This window comes from Pipistrellus kuhlii, unplaced genomic scaffold (genome assembly GCF_014108245.1).
Source record: "Pipistrellus kuhlii isolate mPipKuh1 unplaced genomic scaffold, mPipKuh1.p scaffold_m20_p_5, whole genome shotgun sequence".
Taxonomy (NCBI): domain Eukaryota; kingdom Metazoa; phylum Chordata; class Mammalia; order Chiroptera; family Vespertilionidae; genus Pipistrellus; species Pipistrellus kuhlii.
In genome coordinates this window covers 39,592,793-39,614,102 of record NW_023425551.1, presented here as the reverse complement: position 1 = coordinate 39,614,102, position 21,310 = coordinate 39,592,793, and the positions used below count along the sequence as shown (strand labels likewise).

Here is a 21,310-nt window from a genome sequence, read left to right as displayed (position 1 = left end):
GAAGGACACAGGAAGCTGGCCAGTCTGGGAGGGACCACAGGAGGGCTCCAGAGTGTGTCTGGCCTGTCTTGCTCAGTCCTGATCCACTGGACCCCAACAGCAAGCTAACTGCCTCCTGGTGGTCAGTTCACGTCAAAGCAACTGGTCAACTGCCTGCCCCCTGGTGGTCAGTGCACATCATAGTGAGCAGTTGAGCAGCCTTAGCATAACATTAGCATATTACACTTTGATTGGTTGAACGGCCAACCAGACACTTTGCATATTAAGCTTTAATTATATAGGATTCTCTTTTTCTCACTTTATTTTGTGTAAGTGCACTATGATTCTGAGATCTTGTACTCTCATGCTATGCAGCTATTTACCTTGCTTTGTGTTCCTGTTCTCCATTCTAATGGTGTCTAGCTACTTCACAGGATTAATGTTATTTGTATTGTAATCCTCTCCTCTCAGATGCTGATGATCTAATTATATTTAATCATCAGCAGGTTGAGAAAGCTCTTAACCTTCCCAGTTTTATTGGGAGAACTCTTTAATAATATGAAGTTCTTTTGAGGACACTAAAAAGAAAAAGTGAACCAATGCCACTTTTGAGTTACTTAAAACATAAACATCAGGATTCTCTAGTAGCCAGAGATAATATTTGGTCTATGTGATGTATACCCTGGACATCAAGTTGATCTTTATCATTCTCATGGACTGGATGAATTAATTTAATAATTTTAACTTATAAATATGCCACAGTTATAATAGTATTATGATAATATTCAGAATGACTTTAATTAAGATATCTCTTTTAATACTTGGGAGGAAGGAGATAAATCAGCTGGCTGATGAACCATTTACCATTATTATGAAGAATCATAAGTAAGGATGCTGTTGGGAAGGACCAGGAACAAGTAATTCAATATAATCTCTTTGGAAATAGCTACAAACTGGACCTCTTGGTAATGAACTAATGCTATTAGAGAGAAAAAGGAACCGTATCTATGGAATGTTCTTAGTTTTGTTTAGTATTGCTTATGGTGAATAAACCCATAATTTGTGGCTCTATGGAGCATGATAAATATGGAAGTTTAGTGACTACCTGAGGTATCAATAGATGTGTCATGACCTAAATACCTCACATCTGTGTGAGACAAGTGAGAGGAACGAAGTGTTATAGGATTGTAGATGGAAATGTTATTGATCCAGTGGGAATACATAATGGGGAACAATCAGTTTTCCTTTGGAGAGAGAATTTAGGGAAAGATCCTGTAAATGTCATTAATATTCTGTTCACAAGACAGATGCATCAAAGTACCCCAACCAATATCAGGGTAGGATCCAAAAAGGTGAATGTACATTTAGGCTGGCAAGTAACTCATACGGAACAAATCTATATAATTAAACTAAAAGTTAAGTAATTTTTTTTCTCACTGGAAAAGCCTCAGGGTTAAATAATGGTATGGTTGATTGAACCAGCAAACTCTTTGTTACATTATCAGGATTGTCACATATCTAGATCCATTTGCAACTTATAACAATTGCTGCAAAGTGTACAAGAGATTTGGGGTAAGAGATTCAGAAATACTGGCAGCAAAGTGGAACAATTACCTCATGTTTTCATTGGTTCAGGTTAAACACTAGTGGAGAAGTTGTGTGCCCATACTGGCTGGCTGTGATAAGGAACTTATACTATACCTCACTGGTATTGTGATTGTGATCTCATTTAACTTGGGGAACAGGTTCTCTGACTGACTTCTGCAACATGACCTGGCTGCTGGATGAGAGCTAAATGGAGGTCACAGAGAGCATGGTACAGGAATATATGGAATGTGATGTTGAGGATTGGTCATCCCACATTGGCAATACCCAAATAGGATGAAACTGGCATGCAAATGCACGGCAACAGCAGCAATGAAAATATGAGAGGGCTGAGGGCGTTGTTAAAACAAGTAGCTCTTCACAGTGTCTTCTCGTTTCCTGTGGTAAAAGATTTCCATTTTGAAGTATTTTTTTCCTTTGGTTCCCAATATACACATTTACTCATATTCCCAAAAATACATATGTAAAAGTAGTTCTAATGTATAAAAATGGCTGGGCCCTAAATCTATTTGATTTATTATCTATGATGCTCTTAGCTTGTTTATGACCAAGGTCCTACCCAAACCATTCTTCATCTTTATCTTTTACTGTAACATACACACACACACACACACACACACACACACATACACACACCACACCTCTCCAACCCTTTTCACTTCTGTCTGCATTATATATCTCTAAGCTGAATGGCTAGGTAATTCCACTATTAAGAAACTGAATGTGCAGCCAAAGCAATGAGGAAGATTATCTTTTATTAAAAATATTTTATTGATTTTTTTACAGAGAAGAAGGGAGAGAGATAGAGAGTTAGAAACATCAATGAGAGAGAAACATCGACCAGCTGCCTCTTACACACTCCCTACCGGGGATTTGCCCACAACCCAGGTACATGCCCTTGACCGGAATCGAACCTAGGACCTTTCAGTCCGTAGGCTGATGCTCTATCCACTGACCCAAATCAGTTTCGGTGAAGATTATCTTAATTTATGAAGAAATGTGGTATAGAACAGTATTTCTCAAAATATGTTCTTAGATTGACAACATCAGCATCCCTTGTACATCAGAATCTCCTAGACTGTAAAAATGTAGATTCAATGAATTCATCACCAATTTGGAGTAGGGAATCAACAAAACTTTATGTTTAGCAAGTGTTCCATGTGACTTCTAAGAATAATTATTATTACAACACTATATCATCTGTTTCTGGAAAAGTTGTTAGTGTCATATGCATGCTTTTCCTTTCTTTCTATCTAAGTAACCTTGGGCAACTTATGAAAATCTTCTAAGCTTCATTTCTTTGTCTATAAAATAGAGCAATTAAATTAGATGGTCATGGAGGGCTAGTCCTGGTCTTAGAACAATTCATTGTAAAGTTGTTCAGCTTAAGTGTTTTAAAATGAACTATTCAAACAAACAACACTCTCTTACAGGAGTTTTCCTGATTTTCTGTCATTTCTAGTGTGCTCTGGGAAGACTTCTATAGCCACAAGAAAAACAATACTTGGTGAAGAAAAAACTGTGTTTAGTGAGGGGAATGCCAATGGTTACAAATTCCTGGCAACTTGTTTAGTTCTCTAAGGAGTTGGCAATGTGGCTACTCCATCTATTATAACGGGACATGATCAGCATATTAATTAACAAAATATTGTTGTGTCTCTTTGAGCTGCAAGTCTCTGAATTTTCTCAGGAATTGGTATGCAGTTTAAAGAATTTTGAATTTTTTAAAAAATGCTATATATTGGCTTAGCTTTTTGCAACATTTTCCTTCTAGATGACATGAATGGAAACATAGCCATAAAACTGCTATGGGTCTATTATTTTTAAATTTTAGTGATATGCCATATGCCAAAATATCAATACTTCAGTTGAAAATTTAGTCCTCTATCTGGTCATAAATTACAAAACTGATAGAAAATCTTCAGTGAAAAGACTTAACAATTATGAGCTGCAAGATAACAGAAAGACAGATTGTTGTCACAAGATAATGGCCACTGACTATAAGATAAATATCAAGGCAAAGTCATGGCAAAGTCTGGCCATTTATCAAACATAAACATTCAAGAAAAGTAGCGTACATTTATCAAGCAACTGTTCTAGTTCAAAAATTTTATTTTTCTCATCCAAGCTGATCTATGATTTAGATGCTATCATTTCACCTGCCAGATGTTTGCACAGCTAAATGGCTTGGGTCACTACTACATTATTTAGGGTTATATAACCTTGATTTTTGAATGATGATTTCATTTAATCCAAGAAATATTTTATAGTAAGAAAATAATTAAGGAAGTCATTGATTTGGCTTACTTTTAGTTTCTTTTTTCTTTCTACTCTGAATTTATTATACCTCATATATTTCCTGAATGTGATTTAGTCTGTTTCACATTAAAATGCATATTCAATTGATTTGTAGGATAGACATTCAAATAAAAAGCTAAAACTAGGGCAAATTGTACTCAAAATTATTTTACTATAGGCATAACAGTTCTAACAAGTATACTGAGTGCTTCTACACCTTTACTTCCTGATATGTGTGTCCTACTGAACTACAGGAATGATATATCACTTTGATACTTGACAGCATACTTGTCATCCATAGTCATTTATACCTATTTCCACTCCTAAATTATTATAAAAGAGGGTCACATTCCCCTAATTTAACATGCTATACATTCCAATCATGATGGTGAATTTGGAATGCATTTAACTTCTTAAAAGAATAGGGTCTATAGGCAGCTTCCCCTAATGAAGAGCGAGCTCCCAGTAATTAGTAAGCTGAGGGAATATGAGAAATCTTTGTGTGACTGACACAGCATAAGTTTATTTCCAGATGTACTTGGGGATGGAATGACTTATAGACATTGTAAGATTTTCTTTTCCATTTTACTCCCTAAGTATTCAAGGCACTTAAGTATGGTATTCTCCTTCCAGAATCTTATCTGATTCCTGCATTTACACACTTTTCATTTCTCAGTGTGAGAAATACTAAACCAAATTAATGAAAATCATGAATCATAAAATATGGTTACCTAAAAGCTTTTAATGTCTTTCTATCTTTACTGCTTCCATCATACATTTATGTGTTCAACCAAAACTTATTAAATAACTGCCATATGTGGGGTTTGTATATTGTTAAGGTAAAAAAAGAAAAAAAGAAAAAAGAAAAATAAGACACAATCTTTCCATTGAGGAATTCCTATTCCAGTAGAGAGAATAATCGATACATATATTTATCAGGCTGTGGATATACACATATACATATATGTATGTGTATACACATATACATACATATACACATGCATATATATTTTTAGATAAGATCAGCAGTTTAGTACAACAAAAAAACATATGTTTGGTGTAAGGTTAAGGAGTAAGTGGGAAATTTCTGGAACATAAGACAATTTTAGAACATAAAAGATCTGGCATACATTGCTGAGGAGTTTAAATTTTATCCTATAGGGCACAAAAAATCATGGGAAGATTTTCAGCATAGGAATTATGGAATTGTGCCTGACTACATTAAAATCATCATGAAAGCATAAATATTGGAGAATGATAAGTCTGCCACACTTCAAGAAAGAATTGGTGATTGTTGTAAAAAAACAATAAACAATTGGAGAGTAGAGGTGATTAGAAGGGCATTGACTAAGGACATGAGAGACCAAACTGACAGGCCTTGGTAAATGATTTAGGCATACAAAAAGGAATGACTCAGAGATGACTCTGCTTTTAGTTTGGAAACATAGAATTACATTTTTTTTTTTTAAACAGACTTTGTGGTGAGACTGTTTTTACCACTTTTCATTTTATCAATGTGACCTTGGGTAATTTGCTAAAACTGTACCTAAATTTTCTTACTTGTCAACAGGGATAATAATTACTTTTACCTTGTGGGATTTTTATGAGGATTAATGAATCAATATATTCAATTACAATATATTAACATGGTACTTGGAGTATAGTGTTGACTAAATGTTCTTCTGATTAATGTATCACTATTATTATAGAACATCATTATTATCAATTAATGTCATGATGGTTTTACCCAAAATAAATAATTCCAACAAAGATGGTTTTGAAGAAAACATCACATCTCATTTGGGACTAAGTGAACATTTTAGTCAAACATCTAGATAAAAGTGGCAGATAGAAATGCAGTTCTGAAAAGAGATGATAGCTAATATATAAACTTGGCAGTCTATTGTCTATAGGTCACATTTGAGGCTGAAATAGTTTGGGTTGCCTAAGGAAAAGTATAAGAAAAGAAAGGAAGGAAGAAACAATGACAAACAAATCAGCTTTCATGGAAATACCAATACATATCTAAGCAATGAATAGAAGATGAGCCATTATAATAGCTTGAAGATCAGTCAGAGATGTAATGAAACAATGTGAAAAATGAGTCAGATAACCAAGGAGATAGAACTTAATAAGGAAGAAGATGAAGAAAGCTGCATTGTCAAATTCTAAAAATAAGATACAGCCTAAAGAATACTCATTAGAATTCAACAAATGATTATTGTAAGTGAAGCAATTAACTAATATGATAACTGAGAAGTCACTGGTGACATAGAAGGTTATTTTCATACTGTTTCTATCACCTTATTTAACATATGAATATATTAAAATAAATATTAAAAAAAGAAAGCAGTTTAAGCAATGTTAGAAATGCAATTCAGATTTTAGTGGGTTAAGTTATTAATAAGGAAACAAGGAAAGCTATGCTTTGGTAAAAATATAATTATAGACATATTTTCTATTTAAGTGAATTATATGCCATGTAAATTAGCTACCATACTATTATTTGCACCATTGTAAGGGGAGATGAGCCAGTAAATTTTATCCCTGGGTTTAGGAACAAAACATCCATTTATGAAGAACCTAAGAAGATTAATTGGAAGGAAAAAAGAAGGAAAAATGTTTAGTCAAATAAACTGGGTACAAGCTAATTAAATACCAAAGAGTTCCTGTGCACAAATTATAACCAATTAGAAATTATAGTGGTAAAATAATTTTTTACAAGAGCACATGTGAAATAATATTTTGTGTGACATAATGGAATGAATAAAAAATTTCTGAATGGGAACATTGGAAAAAAATTATTTACTTCCAGATTTTTTTTTATATATTCCATTTAATTTTCATCAAAATCCCAATAGGATACCTTTAGGAGATTTAAAAATCAATTCTAAAATTCATCAAGTTAGACAACATTTGTTAACATAACTTGGAAAAGGATGAGTAAAAAATAAAACAAATTTGTAAAGCACATTTAAATAATAATTAAAACAAAAATCAATTAAAGAAAAGTAAAAATACCTCAATGGATACAGTTCATGAATAATTTATGAATTATTCATTAATTTAGAAACATAATTACTAATGAAATAAAGAATATTTAACTTTTTAATAAAATAAATAAAACATAATGAGAAACATTATTTTACTTTTTTGATTAACTGATACATGAAGAGTACATATTTTATTTAACAAAAATAATAACATGCTTTAAATATTTATATTTTTTGTCCTATAATGACATTTATATGAAGCTATTTTAAAAAAATCTATACTAATAAAGAGCTAATATGCTAATGGTTGGGATTCCGTTACAGGTAATGACCAGACCTTTAGCATATTAGCTGGGGCATTGCTGAGGAGATGGGGCAGAAGTGGGGAGGTGCCCAGAGGAGGCGGGGCCATCCTGTGCCAGGTAGGGTAGAGGTGAGGTCCCATAGCGCCCCCCTCAGCAGTCCTTTGGCACCCACAGCTCACACTCTGAGTGCCCCTGGCCCACCCGCCAGGGGAAGGAGCACAGCGAGCAGGCTGAGGAATCCACGCTCTCCTCCGATGCCATGATGGGGCGGAGCCTCCATGTTGCTCCAGAGACAGGGCAGAAGCACGGAGGTGCCTGGAGACCAGCCCACGTATCATGATTATTAACTTCCTGGCATTTCATTGAAATAAACAATCCAAAAGAAAATATTTCTGGAAGTAAAAATTGATATTGTTTATAGCAGGTCAGTTTTTTAGAAAATAAAGTTTAATTGTCATTTTAGGGAAGAGTATAAAGAGCACCAAGCTACACTTTCAGACACCTGGAAGCTGTCCCAGTTTAACCATTACTACATGGACAAACGAGCAAGATTCACAGTTGTTGTGAACTTCTATGTCCTCAACTGTAAAATAAGGGATTTGTTTTTAAATCATCACTAAGGTCCCTTCTATTCTTAAATTCCTGTGACCATAATTCCAATAACAATCACTCCACAGTTAAAGCAATAATAATAGATTTCACTTATTGTTACCATTTAGCTAAGTGTGCACAAAGTATTTCCTATGCATTATTCTACCTAATCATTGAAATTTATAATGTATATAAAAGGCTAATGTGCACAGTGTCCCCTTGGGAGTTTGACTGGGACACCGGGAGTTCGATCACTTGCTCTGATGTGCAGTGGCCACAGGGGGCGGCGTGGAATGAAGGAAGGCCCCGCTGGCAGCCAGAAGGTCCCGGTTGGCCCAGATCACTGGCCAGGCCTAGGGATCCTACTTGTGCAGAATTTTGTGCACTGGTGCTCTAGTGATTTTACAAGACAGGTTCTGTTCTTCTACTTTTAATGAGAAACTAGGGGTTTAGAGCTGTTAATTAACTCGCCCAAGGTCACATAACTGCAATTGGCAAAGTAAGGATTCAAACCCAATTAACTGCAAATAACAAACACAACCATTAAAAAACACTCCCTCCCCATGTCTATCAGTATCTTATTTAAACAACCAGAGTATATTAGCATCTGGTTGTGAGCATGTAAGAAATTCATTAAATTTATTTGACTTAATAAGTTGTTTCTTATTCTAGTTATTTTCCATAGCATCTAGTATAGTGTCTTACAGCTATACCTTTGTTGAATATACTGAAATACAGCAATTTTTTTCCCCTTAAATATAATTGTTAGGATATTTCAAAAAAATAAATGGGAGGAGCAGGTTGAAAATTATTAGTCCATAATGGTTTGACATATGCAATTTGCTGTAAGCTTGGCATACAACTTCAACATTGTATTAAAATGGTTATTTTAATAGTGTTTTTGTCATAAATTTTTATAAAAGGATCACATTGTTTTCTCTAACAATGTTCACTGGTTTAATTCCTTGATGAAAGACCAAGATTTCCTGAAGCCATCTTTTTGCACCATATATTTTAATTAAAATATTTTGATGCATGTAAGAAATGCACAAATGTAGCTGAGTAAAGTTTGTGATTATTCTAAATATGAGAAAAAGTTGGAAAGCAGATGCTTTTAGTATTTTGAACAAATCAAATTATACATCACCATAAAACTGTATTTTGCAGGCACATTGAGGCCAACACTATCTAGGCACTGAAGTTACTTACATGGAGGAACCAGGCCCTCTTCCTAGTCTTAGGATTCTTTCAGTTTAATGGAGAGTCACACATGAAGAATAAATCAGAAAAGAAGACAAATGTTATCTTGTAACTAAGAACAGGGAACAGCACATTATTTCTACTTGGTCATGGTGGGAAGATGGAAATTAGGACACATTTCACAGAAGAGGATATTAGCATTGTTCCCTGAAGGAGCATTGAAAAGAGAGAGGATGATATTGCTATTAAGTGTACAGGTCAAGTAAAGACCTAAAACTCTATAAGTTCTGAGTATTCAATAGGAAATAGAGGTCTGAATATCAAGAGAGAGGTTGTGCTAGAGAAATGTGTTGAGCATCATCAGTATCAAGGTATTAAAATCTTTGCATTGCATGAGAAGCAGAGCTAGCAAAATTGAAGTGGGAAAGGACAATAGGTACCCCAAGCATTAAAGGGGGGCAGGCTGAGGAAGAAGTGCTAATGAGGGGGTCATAGATGGTGTTTTCTCAAATCAACTCCCCTTTATATTGATTTTCCCTCTGGTTGCTACCTTTCCTGGGTTGTTCAACTTTGAACTTCATACATATCCTGGCACAACTCTTGTCATTTGTCGATTGAAAGAATGAGGCTCATACATTCCCAACTTGGGCCCCCAAAAGTAGTGACAGAGTTCTTAAAACTGAATTCAAACTCCATATCATTTTTAGTATTAGAAAAGTACAGTGTACGTTGCAAGCTTGTCCACTGATTTTCAATCCTTCAAAATTTAGGCTCTGTAGTTAAAATAATGACAGAATCTTTACTGGTTAAAACATTGCAAATCATTTGTCCAGATGGTTATTAGAATTCCTTTTAGCTCTGAAAACTTGTTATCTCAGTGAACATTTGCAGTGGCTGGTTTTCCACATAAAATGTGTACTGCACCGAACAATATTCACACACGGTCCCCAGCTCTAAGAATGTAGCCTTCTGGCAGCTGCACATGGGCCATTAGCTCTGCAGTTTACATAAAATGCAGTGGTATCTGTTTTCTTTAGTTTTTTAAAATCCAAAACATAGCATTTTAAAGCAGTCATCTCCTGCAAGGAAGGCAAAGGCAAAAATGAAAGCAAAGAGTTGTTAACATAAATTTCCCAAAGAAGTCTAGTGTATTGACATCTAGTTAGGAGTCAGACTTTCATTTAATTAGAAGGCTCTTGGAGGAAATTAAAATTAGCCTTCTGGCATATCACTTTCCTTTTTTTTGTAAAAGGGACAGGATCATAATTGCTCTCACCTAGTACTTCACAGATACCTCCAAAAGAACATTTCAGGAAGAGCCTCTTTGTTCTTTTGAACTCTGGAGGTAAAAAACAAGCTCATTTAGTCACAAACATAACCACTTTTTTATAAGCAAATTATTTTCAATACTAAAAATTTGCTCTTGAAATTATATCAAATATTGTAACTATAAAATATAAATAATTAGTATTAATTTTTAGACAATTATTAGATTTTAGTTTTAGTCTAATAAGTAGATTTTAATTTTTATGAAAGCCTGCATTATAAAGAAAACAGCTCTTAGCAGAAAGCTCTTACATAACAAATAAAAAACACTACAGAAAGTTGATTCAGTCAGGATCCAAGTTTGAAACTAATGATGGTGAAAATTTAAACAGTGGCAAACAATTGTGGTTCATGTTCCCTTTGGATACAGCAGTAACTGAGTCATTGACCAGGACTTGATGCAAAGAAAAGTTAAGAAAGCGCAGAATCTTCAAATATTAGCTTTTTACCATTTCATGGTTAGCATCAATAGGAAAATGATGAAAAATCAGTGTTTCAGAAAGGAATTCTACTTTTCTGAAAAACAAATATAGGAATTTTCTTTCTTGCAGAAGCAAGTTTGGCAAATATGAAAACTCAAGTCATGTATCCTTTTTATTTTTTTAACTTGTAATCATTCATTCATTTCATTATATTTTGAAAAGAGAATTAATGGATCAAATATTATAAAGACTAGGACATTCTTGTACTATGAATGTATGAGTGAGAATAATGGAAATTAAAACATTTATATTTTTTTAAACTACCAATCTTACTCAGTTGGTTGCTTCATCAGTTGAATGTTAATATCAGCTGATTCCTTGAATTTTATTTCAATTAACGTCCACTGACTGATTTGACAGTAGCTCAAAGAGCATTGTAGGATTCTAAACTTTAATATGTACGTTAACTGAGAGATCGGCATTTCTTTTCTCCTCCTCCATGTTTTGTAGTGGGCATTAACAAATGCTTGTAAACCCAAGAATCCTGTCATTAGAGCAGCCTTTGTTTTCCTACCTCTTAAAACATACAAGAAAAGGATATTTACACAAGCTATGCTATTCACACCGTGTCACCAGCCTATGGTTTACTCTACACTGAGTGGCCAGATTCTTATGATCTCTGAACGCATAATAATCTGGCCACTCAGTGTAATTATGTATAAGGGAAAGCTTGCAAATCTTGATATGTCAAGGGACCAGGAGATAGTGGCCCCCAGCCTCTGGATAGTAAGTCCTCTGTTTCTTTCCAACTACCCACAATGCATTTCTTATACATGGAAAAACCTTATTTTAAAATCCCAACTCGGTGGTCAGTCTACACTGAGTGGCCAGATTATTATGTGTTCAGAGATCATAATAATCTGACCACTCAGTGTAAATAAGGAAATGACCAGATGAGTGGTCTGAAGTGACCTGTGACGCGGGGCAGTCACTCTGCTGGGGGTAACACTTCCATGGGATTCAGCAATAGCTCAGATTTTCAGTAACTTTCAACAGGAGCATGTACCAAGCAAAGAAAATTTGCATTTTTTACACCAAAATGTATTTTTTAAAATAGATGTTGAAATTTCAGGGACTATAGAAAGACTGTTTTCTTTTGGGGCTGTGTCTGAAGTGGGAAAAATTAATAGGGATTATTAAGCTATCTGCAAAATGTCAAGGATGGCAGCTTCACTGAATACATAGCCTGATTGGTAATCTGGAAATAACTTAGGGTTTCAAGAGGCTGCTGAATTAATATATCCTACCCTATGAATATAAATTACAGTATTTCTTCATCCATGCAGACAAATATCCACATACTTTGTGAATTTTCACCTAAATTTTGTTTTTTGTTTTTTTTTAGTTAGGCCCATTTGAAGAATGCTATATTTATCATTTTACTATATGGGATAGAATTGGCAAACTGATCTGTTTTTTGCTGTTGCTGTTGTTGTTGTGTGGTTTTTTGTTTTGTTTTTTCATTTGAACATTGAACTGCTGGGACTGGCATATATGCTTGGTACTGTTTAATAAGTGCATATTAAATAGATTATTGACAATGTATTACACTGTTTATATAAACACAAAAGAATGAAATCTTGTCATTTGCAACAACTAGATGGATCTAGAAGACACTATGCTAACTGAAATAAGTCAAACAGAGAGAGACAAATATCTTGATTTTACTTACATGTAGAATCTAAAAAAATAAAACTAAAAAAACAGTAACAGACCCATTGATATAGAAAACAAGGTGATGGTTGCCAGAGGGGAGAGGGATGGCAGATGGAAAAAATATATAAATGCATGCTTAACTCCCCCCAAAATGAAAATAAGCATGTTATAATATTGTTTTGTGTTTGCGGTATTATTTCTCCTAGGGCAGCTGAAGTGCTTCTAATAGTAGTTATTTTTGTCTTAGAATTTACCGCATGAAGTACTCTGCAGCAAATATTGTTAACCTTGCTTCACAAATTGGAACATTTAGTCAGGTTTATATTCATAAACGAATGGACCATAGTAAGGAAACCTTGTTGTTAACATACTTACACAAGTCCCTTTTATACAACCTCCTAAACTATTAATATTACAAACTTGTTGGTAAATACCTTGTTTTTAAATGTGGGGAAGAAGGACTAGAAAATAGCTGATTTCTATGTATTCTTTCAACCAACCTTCCATTTTCAATAACTCGAAACAATATCTGGTGTTTCCCAACAATGAACTTTTGGGATACCACGGCTATATTAACCAGTTTCTTATTGTTCTCCTTCTGTCTAGGCATTTAGTGGAAGCTTCCTCCAAGAAGTTAATTCAGTTACGACTTTTTTATTTCCCTTTGGGGAAATAAGAGTTCTTCCAAATTTTCTTAACTAGAACACTGCAGTTGCCGCTTAACTGGTTTCTCTGCTTCCACTTTTGTCTTCTTACAATCCATTCTCCTTATTTATCACAATCTGGAATTTTTCTATTTCAGTTTCTCTTCTAGAGCTCAGCTTCCTGAGAGCAGAAACTTTGTCCTATTTTGATCAACATTGTATCACCAGTGTCTCAAATTGAGTTGTATCTTGAAAATATTTTTGAATAATTGAATAGGCAAGTCACATATATCCCTATTTCAGAATACATAAGTCCCCAGAAAGGCTTGCTTTTCTGATATATAAATAGATTTTTTTGGCTATTTATTAATGAGCATAAACCAAAATAACGGAATTGCAAACCTAACGATAAGATTTATGTATAGCAGGTACAATAGAATAAACTGATGACCTTTCATTTATTCTCTTTTGTTCTCTGGAAATATTCACTTACAATTGTCTTTGAACAGAGTAGACTAGTACGGTCACCTCTACCTACTCTCCTTGTCACACAGTGTCCTAGCACCTCTATTACATCTTTGTTGAGTGGCCACATGACTTACACTTGAATTCCTTCAGTAACAGGCAGCATCTTTTTTCCTCAGGTTTCCATTCCATTTTCAAGTATATCTAATTATGTTAGAGTTCTTTGTACTGAATTAAATTCTGCTTCTCTTGTATCATCATCATTGATTTCACCTTCTGACTGCCAGATCCACAAAACACAATTAAACCTCTTTAAGCAGGATAGCGCTTCAAATATTATAAGTAACCTATTAAATTTACTAATTTTTCTCTTATAAGCCTAAATATCTCTCAGCTACTATTTCTTGAGTGTCTACCATGTCCGGAACATAGCAGATATGAGCAATAGTAATTTGAGAAAACATTTTCCTCACATGTTATCATATGACACTTCAAACTAAGCTTTAACCTTTCAGAATGTATTGCCAAATGAATAGAAAATTAGTTGGAACTTAGGGTTTCTTTTTAATTTTAGTTATAAAAATGAGAGTTGCTTTACAAAAAAAGTGTATAACAACCTTGAAAACATTTTAAAAGAGAGACTTTTATTTAAAAATGTTTAATTATGCCATACTTTAGGTTGCATAGAAGATCATATATTTCTCTTTTCTCTTAATATTTAAAATAATTTTGGATTGATTCTCCAAAAAATTTGGTAAAAAATATTCTAAATTTCTAGGAAAAAACATCTGGTATGTTTCATAAGTGCTATGTATTTATAAGCTATAGACTTAACCATCTAAGAAGATAAAAAGAACAAATTTTTGCATACAGTACTAAAACCAATAAATTGTACCACATTCTTATCTCTTGAAATTACTTATCTAAATTATCCAGATTTCATTGTTAAACTTATCAAAGCTTGACCTTCGCTGACTTTAAAGTTGAATAATCATTATTCAAAGTGCAAAATTAATCTTACCAGACACCCATTTGGGACTCATTTCTCTAATACTCAGCTATTAGCAAATTAAACCTAACATATGCAAAAACATTTCTCATAGAGATTAAACTGAGCTGACTAGCAAAGTAACAGTTTTAAAATTTGTCATATAGTGGAGAGGATTCTGACCTGTAAACCATAGACATTACCTTGAAGGCCCAGTACTGACAGTTGCTTTACTCAGACTCATCAGCTCATTATGGTCTGTAATCTCTGCAAAGTTCTGGTCACTGATTCCCATTGTTTCTTCCCATTCCCCATAGACATTCACTCTAATGTTTATATGTGCTACATATTCCTGGTTCTATATGTATCCTTGTAAAAGTTACTGTTTAGTTTCTATGCATATTTTATTAATTTGCATAAAGGACATTGTGATGTACAGCATGATATCTTATTAAATTTCTTGTTTTACTAAATAAGCTCTATCTAGATAGCTACATTTGTGTGAAGATTTTCTAAGTTTGGCAATCTGAAAGGACTGACCAGACTCCACAGTGGATACTCACCTAAGGCATTTATTTAAATGTAAAATATTCTGGTACAACAAAAGAAAGATAGTGCAGGTAAGTATTGGAGGGTAAAGAGATATCCCGTGTGTAAGGTGCTATTATTGGGAAAACTCAAAGGAGAAGAACCCAGGGAAACCATTTATGTTCCTTTGGCCACGTACAGAAGCCTGGCTTATCAGGCTTTAGAAAACCAGTTGCAAATATCAGTAAAGATCCTCACTCTGAGGGACCCTAATACATCATAAAACCCCACTGCTCTTATCTTGGCCATTGGTAAAAACCAGACACACAGATGTCCCTGAAGTAAAGATAGAGTTTCCAAGTACAGCTATAGGTTCATTCTACATTCACATGTATCTAGTTTATCATTTATAATCATGTGATACCATTTCATATCATACATTCTTTAAGTATTATTTTGTCATTTCCCTAGAGAAGGACATCTAGGTTTTTCTCCAATTCCCAAATACCACAAGCAGCACTGTGATATAATATCCTTACATATGTGCTTAAATAATTATTTAAGAAACCAAGGTGTAGAATTACTGGGTCATCAGTAGAGCATTCATTTAACTTATCTTCCATATCGAAATAACTTTGAGAATGGAAGAGAGAATCTATAATAATAAAAGGTAATTGCTAATTAGACCGAAAGACTTTCCGGAAACCTTCCTGACAAAGCTGGGGGCTTGGCCGTCCTGCAAACTGCCCCCAAATGTCCCTCAGCCCCTCGCCCAGGCTGGCCACACCCCCCAGCGACGACCCTTACCCTGATGAGGGCGTGGCCTGCCTGCAAACTGCTCCATCCCCTTGCCTAGGCCAGCACTGCCCCTCAAGGGGCCCCCCACCCTGATCCAGGGCACCCTTCAGGGCAGATCAGCTGGCCCCCACCCATGCACTAGGCTTCTATCTATACTAATAAAAGGGTAATATGCTAATTAGACTGGGAGACTTACTGGATGTTCTTCTCAACAAAGCCATGGTGGTGGGGCTGAGGCAGAGACGGTTAGGGGCAATCAGGCCAGGAGGGGAAGGCAGTTGCGGGCAAGCAGGCTGGCCAGGGGGGCGGGGGGCAGTTTGGGGTGAGAAGGCCAGAAGGGGGGGCAGTTGGGAGCAATCAGACTGGCAGGGGGAAGGGGGCAGTTGGGGATGAGAAGGCCAGCAGGGGGGGGCAGTTGGAGGTGAGCAGGCAGGCAGGCAGGCAGGTGAGCAGTTAGGAGCCAGTGTCCCAGATTGGAGAGGGTGCAGGGTGGGCTTAGGGACATGCCACCCTGGGTGCATGAATTCCATTCACCGGGCCACTAGTTATTAATAGTTAAGCTAGAGCATCAGCACAACCAGAAAGTAAGCAGCCCAGTTTTCATGTATACACTTAATATACTAGCCTATTCTCCAGATAACAAAGTGCCTGCTAACACTTAGTATTCTCAAATTTCTGACTTGGTAATGTGATAGGTTCAATAATCCTTTCATTTGCCTTTTTATCCACTTATTTGCTAGTTATATAGTCTTTTCTATATTTTAATTTTAAATTTACAGCTTTAAATTTTTTTCTATTTTAAATATGCAGTTGGTGTCAAATTTATACAGATATTATTAGTCCTCAATTTTTCACCTACCCATTAACTTTATCTTTGAACAGAAAAGTCCATCTTTCCTCCTCCTCCTCCCACATCTCATTCCTCAGTTACACAGGAGACACAGGTTTGATTTTCCCATATCACTCTTGTAACATTCCATACTTTTCCTTCTATACCAGTTATTATTTATCATTACTTATAAGGCAGCTGGGTTAATACAATCAGAAACCATATCTATTTGCTAACCAGTGTATCACCAGCACCTAGTGTAGTTTTTGCATATTAAATGTGCTTATCAAATATTTACTAATTAGATGAATGAATTGGCAAAGTCACTTTGCTTCATAAGTTTTGTTTATTTTTATTTCTATGCATTGAAAATTTTTTTATGGATTATTCTATGTTCTCATTTATCTCTCCCATCTGACTAATGCAATTGGATGAGGTATAGGTGTCTCTGTCTGAAGGAGAGGGAATGGGTGTGAGGCTTGACAACACCACTGCATGATTGAATGGCCCATTTCCCAGAGAAATGGAAAGGATATGCTAATCTTGGCTTTATATATATACATAAAGAAGTTGCATAGAAGACCTATTGTAATAAATTAAGTTGTGTTATGAATTAGGATATACCACAGAAAAGCTCTCTTTAACAAAAACAGATTGGAATATGCCTTTCTTCATATATATATTATATGAACATACAAGAGGCCCGGTGCATGAAAATTCATGCACTGGAGGGGGGGGGTCACTCAGTCCAGTCTGCCCCTCTCACAGTGTAGAAGCCCTCAGGAATGGGAGGTGACCCAACAATCAGGGAAAGGCAATGTCCCCATCACACCTCTGCTGTCCCCATCACACCTCTGCTGTCCCCATCACACCTCTGCTGCTACTACTGCTGGCAGCGCAAGCCTTGGCTGGCCCTTGTTACCTGAGCCTTGGGCGGCCCTGAGCGGCTGCGCAGCTGCCATCCTAGGCTTGCCTGCATCTGGGGCATTAGCTGAGCAGTGACATCAGAAGCTTGCCTGTGCCTAGGCCAGCCCTGGGTGGCTGGGGGGCTGAGGGTGGGTCAGGCCGCACCATGTGCCTGCCACCACCCCTCAGCTGGGCTGAAAGGACTGGAGGACCCTGGCGGGACTGAGGGGACTGGGTGCTACCATCTTGTGACTATGGGTGCCACCATCTTTTGTGACTGCATGACAGTCAATTTGCATATTCCCTCTTTATTAGATAGGATAATCACAACTCTTCCTGAGGTAAGAGTGAACATGATTCAAAGATAGTAAGTACATAGGCATGGATTTCTCTTCTTCCAAAATACTTCCTAGGTGTGAATAAGAAGAAAGAATAGGAACAAATTTAAAGCCTTGCTAAACGGCAAATCAAGTAAACTGGGTTCTTCTGTGTTTGCTTAGTAAAGTCAACATTTATGATTATCTTGGAGCACAATCTCTGGTTGGGGTAAGAACAAAGTGCTACCTTTATTTAGGCTATTAAAATCCTGAAATTCAAGTTTTAAAAAGATTCAAAAGGAGATGAATGCATTTTAAAGCAAAATGCTTTCCCTTGTATGCAGAATACAGCTTTGTTGTAAAATCAGGCTACCTTCTGAATGATATTATGTATTTCTTTTTTCTTTTTTAATAAGTTGATTCATTCATAGCTCAAACAATTGTATTTAATGCAGCAATTGCAGCTAAAAATGCATTATATTCTTTGTTTTCTCCTGAACATTACTTGAGGATGAGCATTTAATAAGAAATTGTGATCCTTAAAAATCTTTTGGCAGTTTCAATGCAACTTAAAAGAGAAAATACATAATTTTAAATTAAGTTGTCATGGTATAAAATAGGTTTGGTACTATCAGCAGTTTTAGGCATCCACTGGGTATCTTGGAATAAACCCCCCACAAATAAGGGGGGATGACTGTATTAATAACCACTCACCTTAAATGAGCATTTTCTGTGTTAGAACTGTCTCAACATATCACAAAACTCATGTAATGCTCACAAGGACTATTTATTTTCCCTTTCCTCTCTCTCCCTCTTGCTCCTCAAAGGCCCTGGGCTTTGGGAAAATAACAGCTGGGAGGAGACACATAGGCTTCCTGCTTTCAACTTTGCAACCTTAGCTGAGGTAGTGAACAAAGAATGCAACCCTGTCATTGAACTGGAAATTGAACCACTGAGCCATGCTGGCCAGCCTATATGTGTATTTTTAGGTACTTCCTTCTTCCTCTCTGCTCTCAATTTCCATTTCCCTTGTGAAAAAAATTCTTATGCTCTCTTGTTATTCAGGAAAGGATCACTACTGAAGCTTACCACTCCCACTCCTACCCTTCTTACCCAAATCCCAATTAAACCTTTGACTGATATGTTAATTTTGTAGGGCTGCTATAACAAAATGACCTCAAACTAGGTGGCTTAAAACAACAGAAATTGATTCTATCATAAATTCTAGTGGTTAGATTTTTTCAAGAGAATAATTTGAACTTCTGTTGGCTGCCAGCAATCCTTGATGCTCGTTGGTTTGTGCCAGGATAACTCCCATCTCTGTCTCTGGCTTCACACCGTATGGCATTCTTTTTGAGTGTCTCTGTGTCTCCAAATTTTTCACTCCTTATAAAAATACCAGTCACTGAGTGTAGGGCCCATCTTAATCCAGTGTCCATCTGTTCCATGCATCTATGCCTCTGGACCTATTTTATTCTTCAGTTTATTTTCACTATGTGGACAAAAAGGGTGGGATAAACTCTAACCCTAACCCTAACCCTAACCCTAACCCTAACCCACAGCCCCTGGCTCCTCACTTTGCAAGAAACCCAAGGCTGAGGGTCCATGTCCCTGCCCACTGACCAGAGTGAACCAGCTCCAAATGAGGAAAACTTAGGTTGCTTATCTCAGGTACTTTTCCTTCAGCAATGTTTTCATTTTATGGCAAATATTTAAATAATTTCTTTAAGTCAAATTATATAAAAAATGGCTTCATATTTCATTTTGATTTTCTCATGATAATGTGGATTTAGGTCTGCACATTTCCCATATGTGGTCCCTAAATGAAGGACATAATATAAAAAAATAGGAGGGACATTTGTGTAAAATTTTGGCAACAGAAAACTACACAAATATAAATGGTCTCATAGGCATGGGTTTCTCTTCTTCCAAAATACTTCCTAGATGTGAATAAGAAGAAAGAATAGGAACAAATTTAAAGCCTTGGTAAAGTGTAAATCAAGTAAACTGGGTTCTTCTGTGTTTGCTTAGTAAAGTCAACATTTATGATTATCTTGGAGCACAATCTCTGGTTGGGGTAAGAACAAAGTGCTACCTTTATTTAGGCTATTAAAATCCTGAAATTCAAGTTTTAAAAAGATTCAAAAGGAGATGAATGCATCTTAAAGCAAAATGCTTTCCCTTGTATGCAGTGAGCCAGAATTCAGCTTTGTTGTAAAATCAGGCTACATTCTGAATGATATTATGTATTTCTTTTTTCTTTTTTAATAAGTTGATTCATTCATAGCTCAAACAATTGTATTTAATGCAGCAATTGCAGCTAAAAATGCATTATATTCTTTGTTTTCTCCTGAACATTACTTGAGGATGAGCATTTAATAAGAAATTGTGATCTTTAAAAATCTTTTGGCAGTTTCAATGCAACTTAAAAGAGAAAATACATAATTTTAAATTAAGTTGTCATGGTATAAAATAGTTGTTTACATTTTTAACCAGCATTTCTTCTTTGTTGATTATAAAAAAATGCTAAGTTTTATTATTTTGATGATTGATTTTCCAAGAGATTTTTAACTGAATTACAAAGCTACATAGCATAAGGTGTGTGTGTGTGTGTGTGTGTGTGTGTGTGTGTGTTTCCCAAATACACTTTTCTTTTTACCAAAACACAGGAAAACAAATACATTTAATTTATTTTCAATAAGTTTAAATCCATGGATTCTGTATCCAATGGCCTTAGCAGCAGGGTTGCTTTGGAATTTAGCACGAACCATGTCACTGCTTCCATGAGCACCAGTTACCTTTCTCCCCATTACTCTGGTTTTGTTTGGCTTGCCACCAGGAGTCACTGTGGTGTTCTTTGCTTTGTACACATAGGCACAATTTTTGCCTAGATAGAATTCTGTTTCATCTTAGGCATAAACCGTCAGTTTTAAGAAGAGTTGTGTGCTCCCTTTGGTTCTGGAAATCCTGCTTACAGCCCATAAAAATGACCATGTACCACAGCCTTCCACACATATTTGTCATAAGAGAAGCCCTGTTCCCAGCAGGTCTCCAGATGGCGGAAAAAGGTTCAACTATGTTTTAATTGATTTCAGAGAAAGGAAGGGGCAGGGAGAGAAAAATAGAAACATCAATGATGAGAGAAAATCATTGATTAACTGCTTTCTAAGGCATGTGCCCTGACTGGGAATTGAACTGTGACTTCCTACTTCCTGGGTTTCTGTTCAAATATTGAGCCACACCTTCCAGGATAGCTTAGATTTATAATTAAAATTTATAGCAAAACATTTTTATGCAATTAAGTCATATTCAAAATTTTTTTTTAGTTATTTAAGAAATCATATAAGTTTTTATAGTCTCTTTTATTCAACGGTTTTGAATATTATGGAACTTACCTAGT

The 21,310-nt window shown here is 35.6% G+C and overlaps 1 protein-coding gene across 1 annotated transcript; it reads right to left on the bottom strand.

Annotated features, from left to right (window-relative positions):
* Nucleotides 1-19,946: 19,946 nt before the first annotated feature.
* Nucleotides 19,947-20,963, bottom strand: LOC118705576 (60S ribosomal protein L35a-like). The gene is given in 3 exon segments (XM_045572907.1): nucleotides 19,947-20,027; nucleotides 20,592-20,829; nucleotides 20,831-20,963. Coding segments are annotated over 3 exon segments (423 nt in total). The 5' UTR covers nucleotides 20,935-20,963.
* Nucleotides 20,964-21,310: the final 347 nt, after the last annotated feature.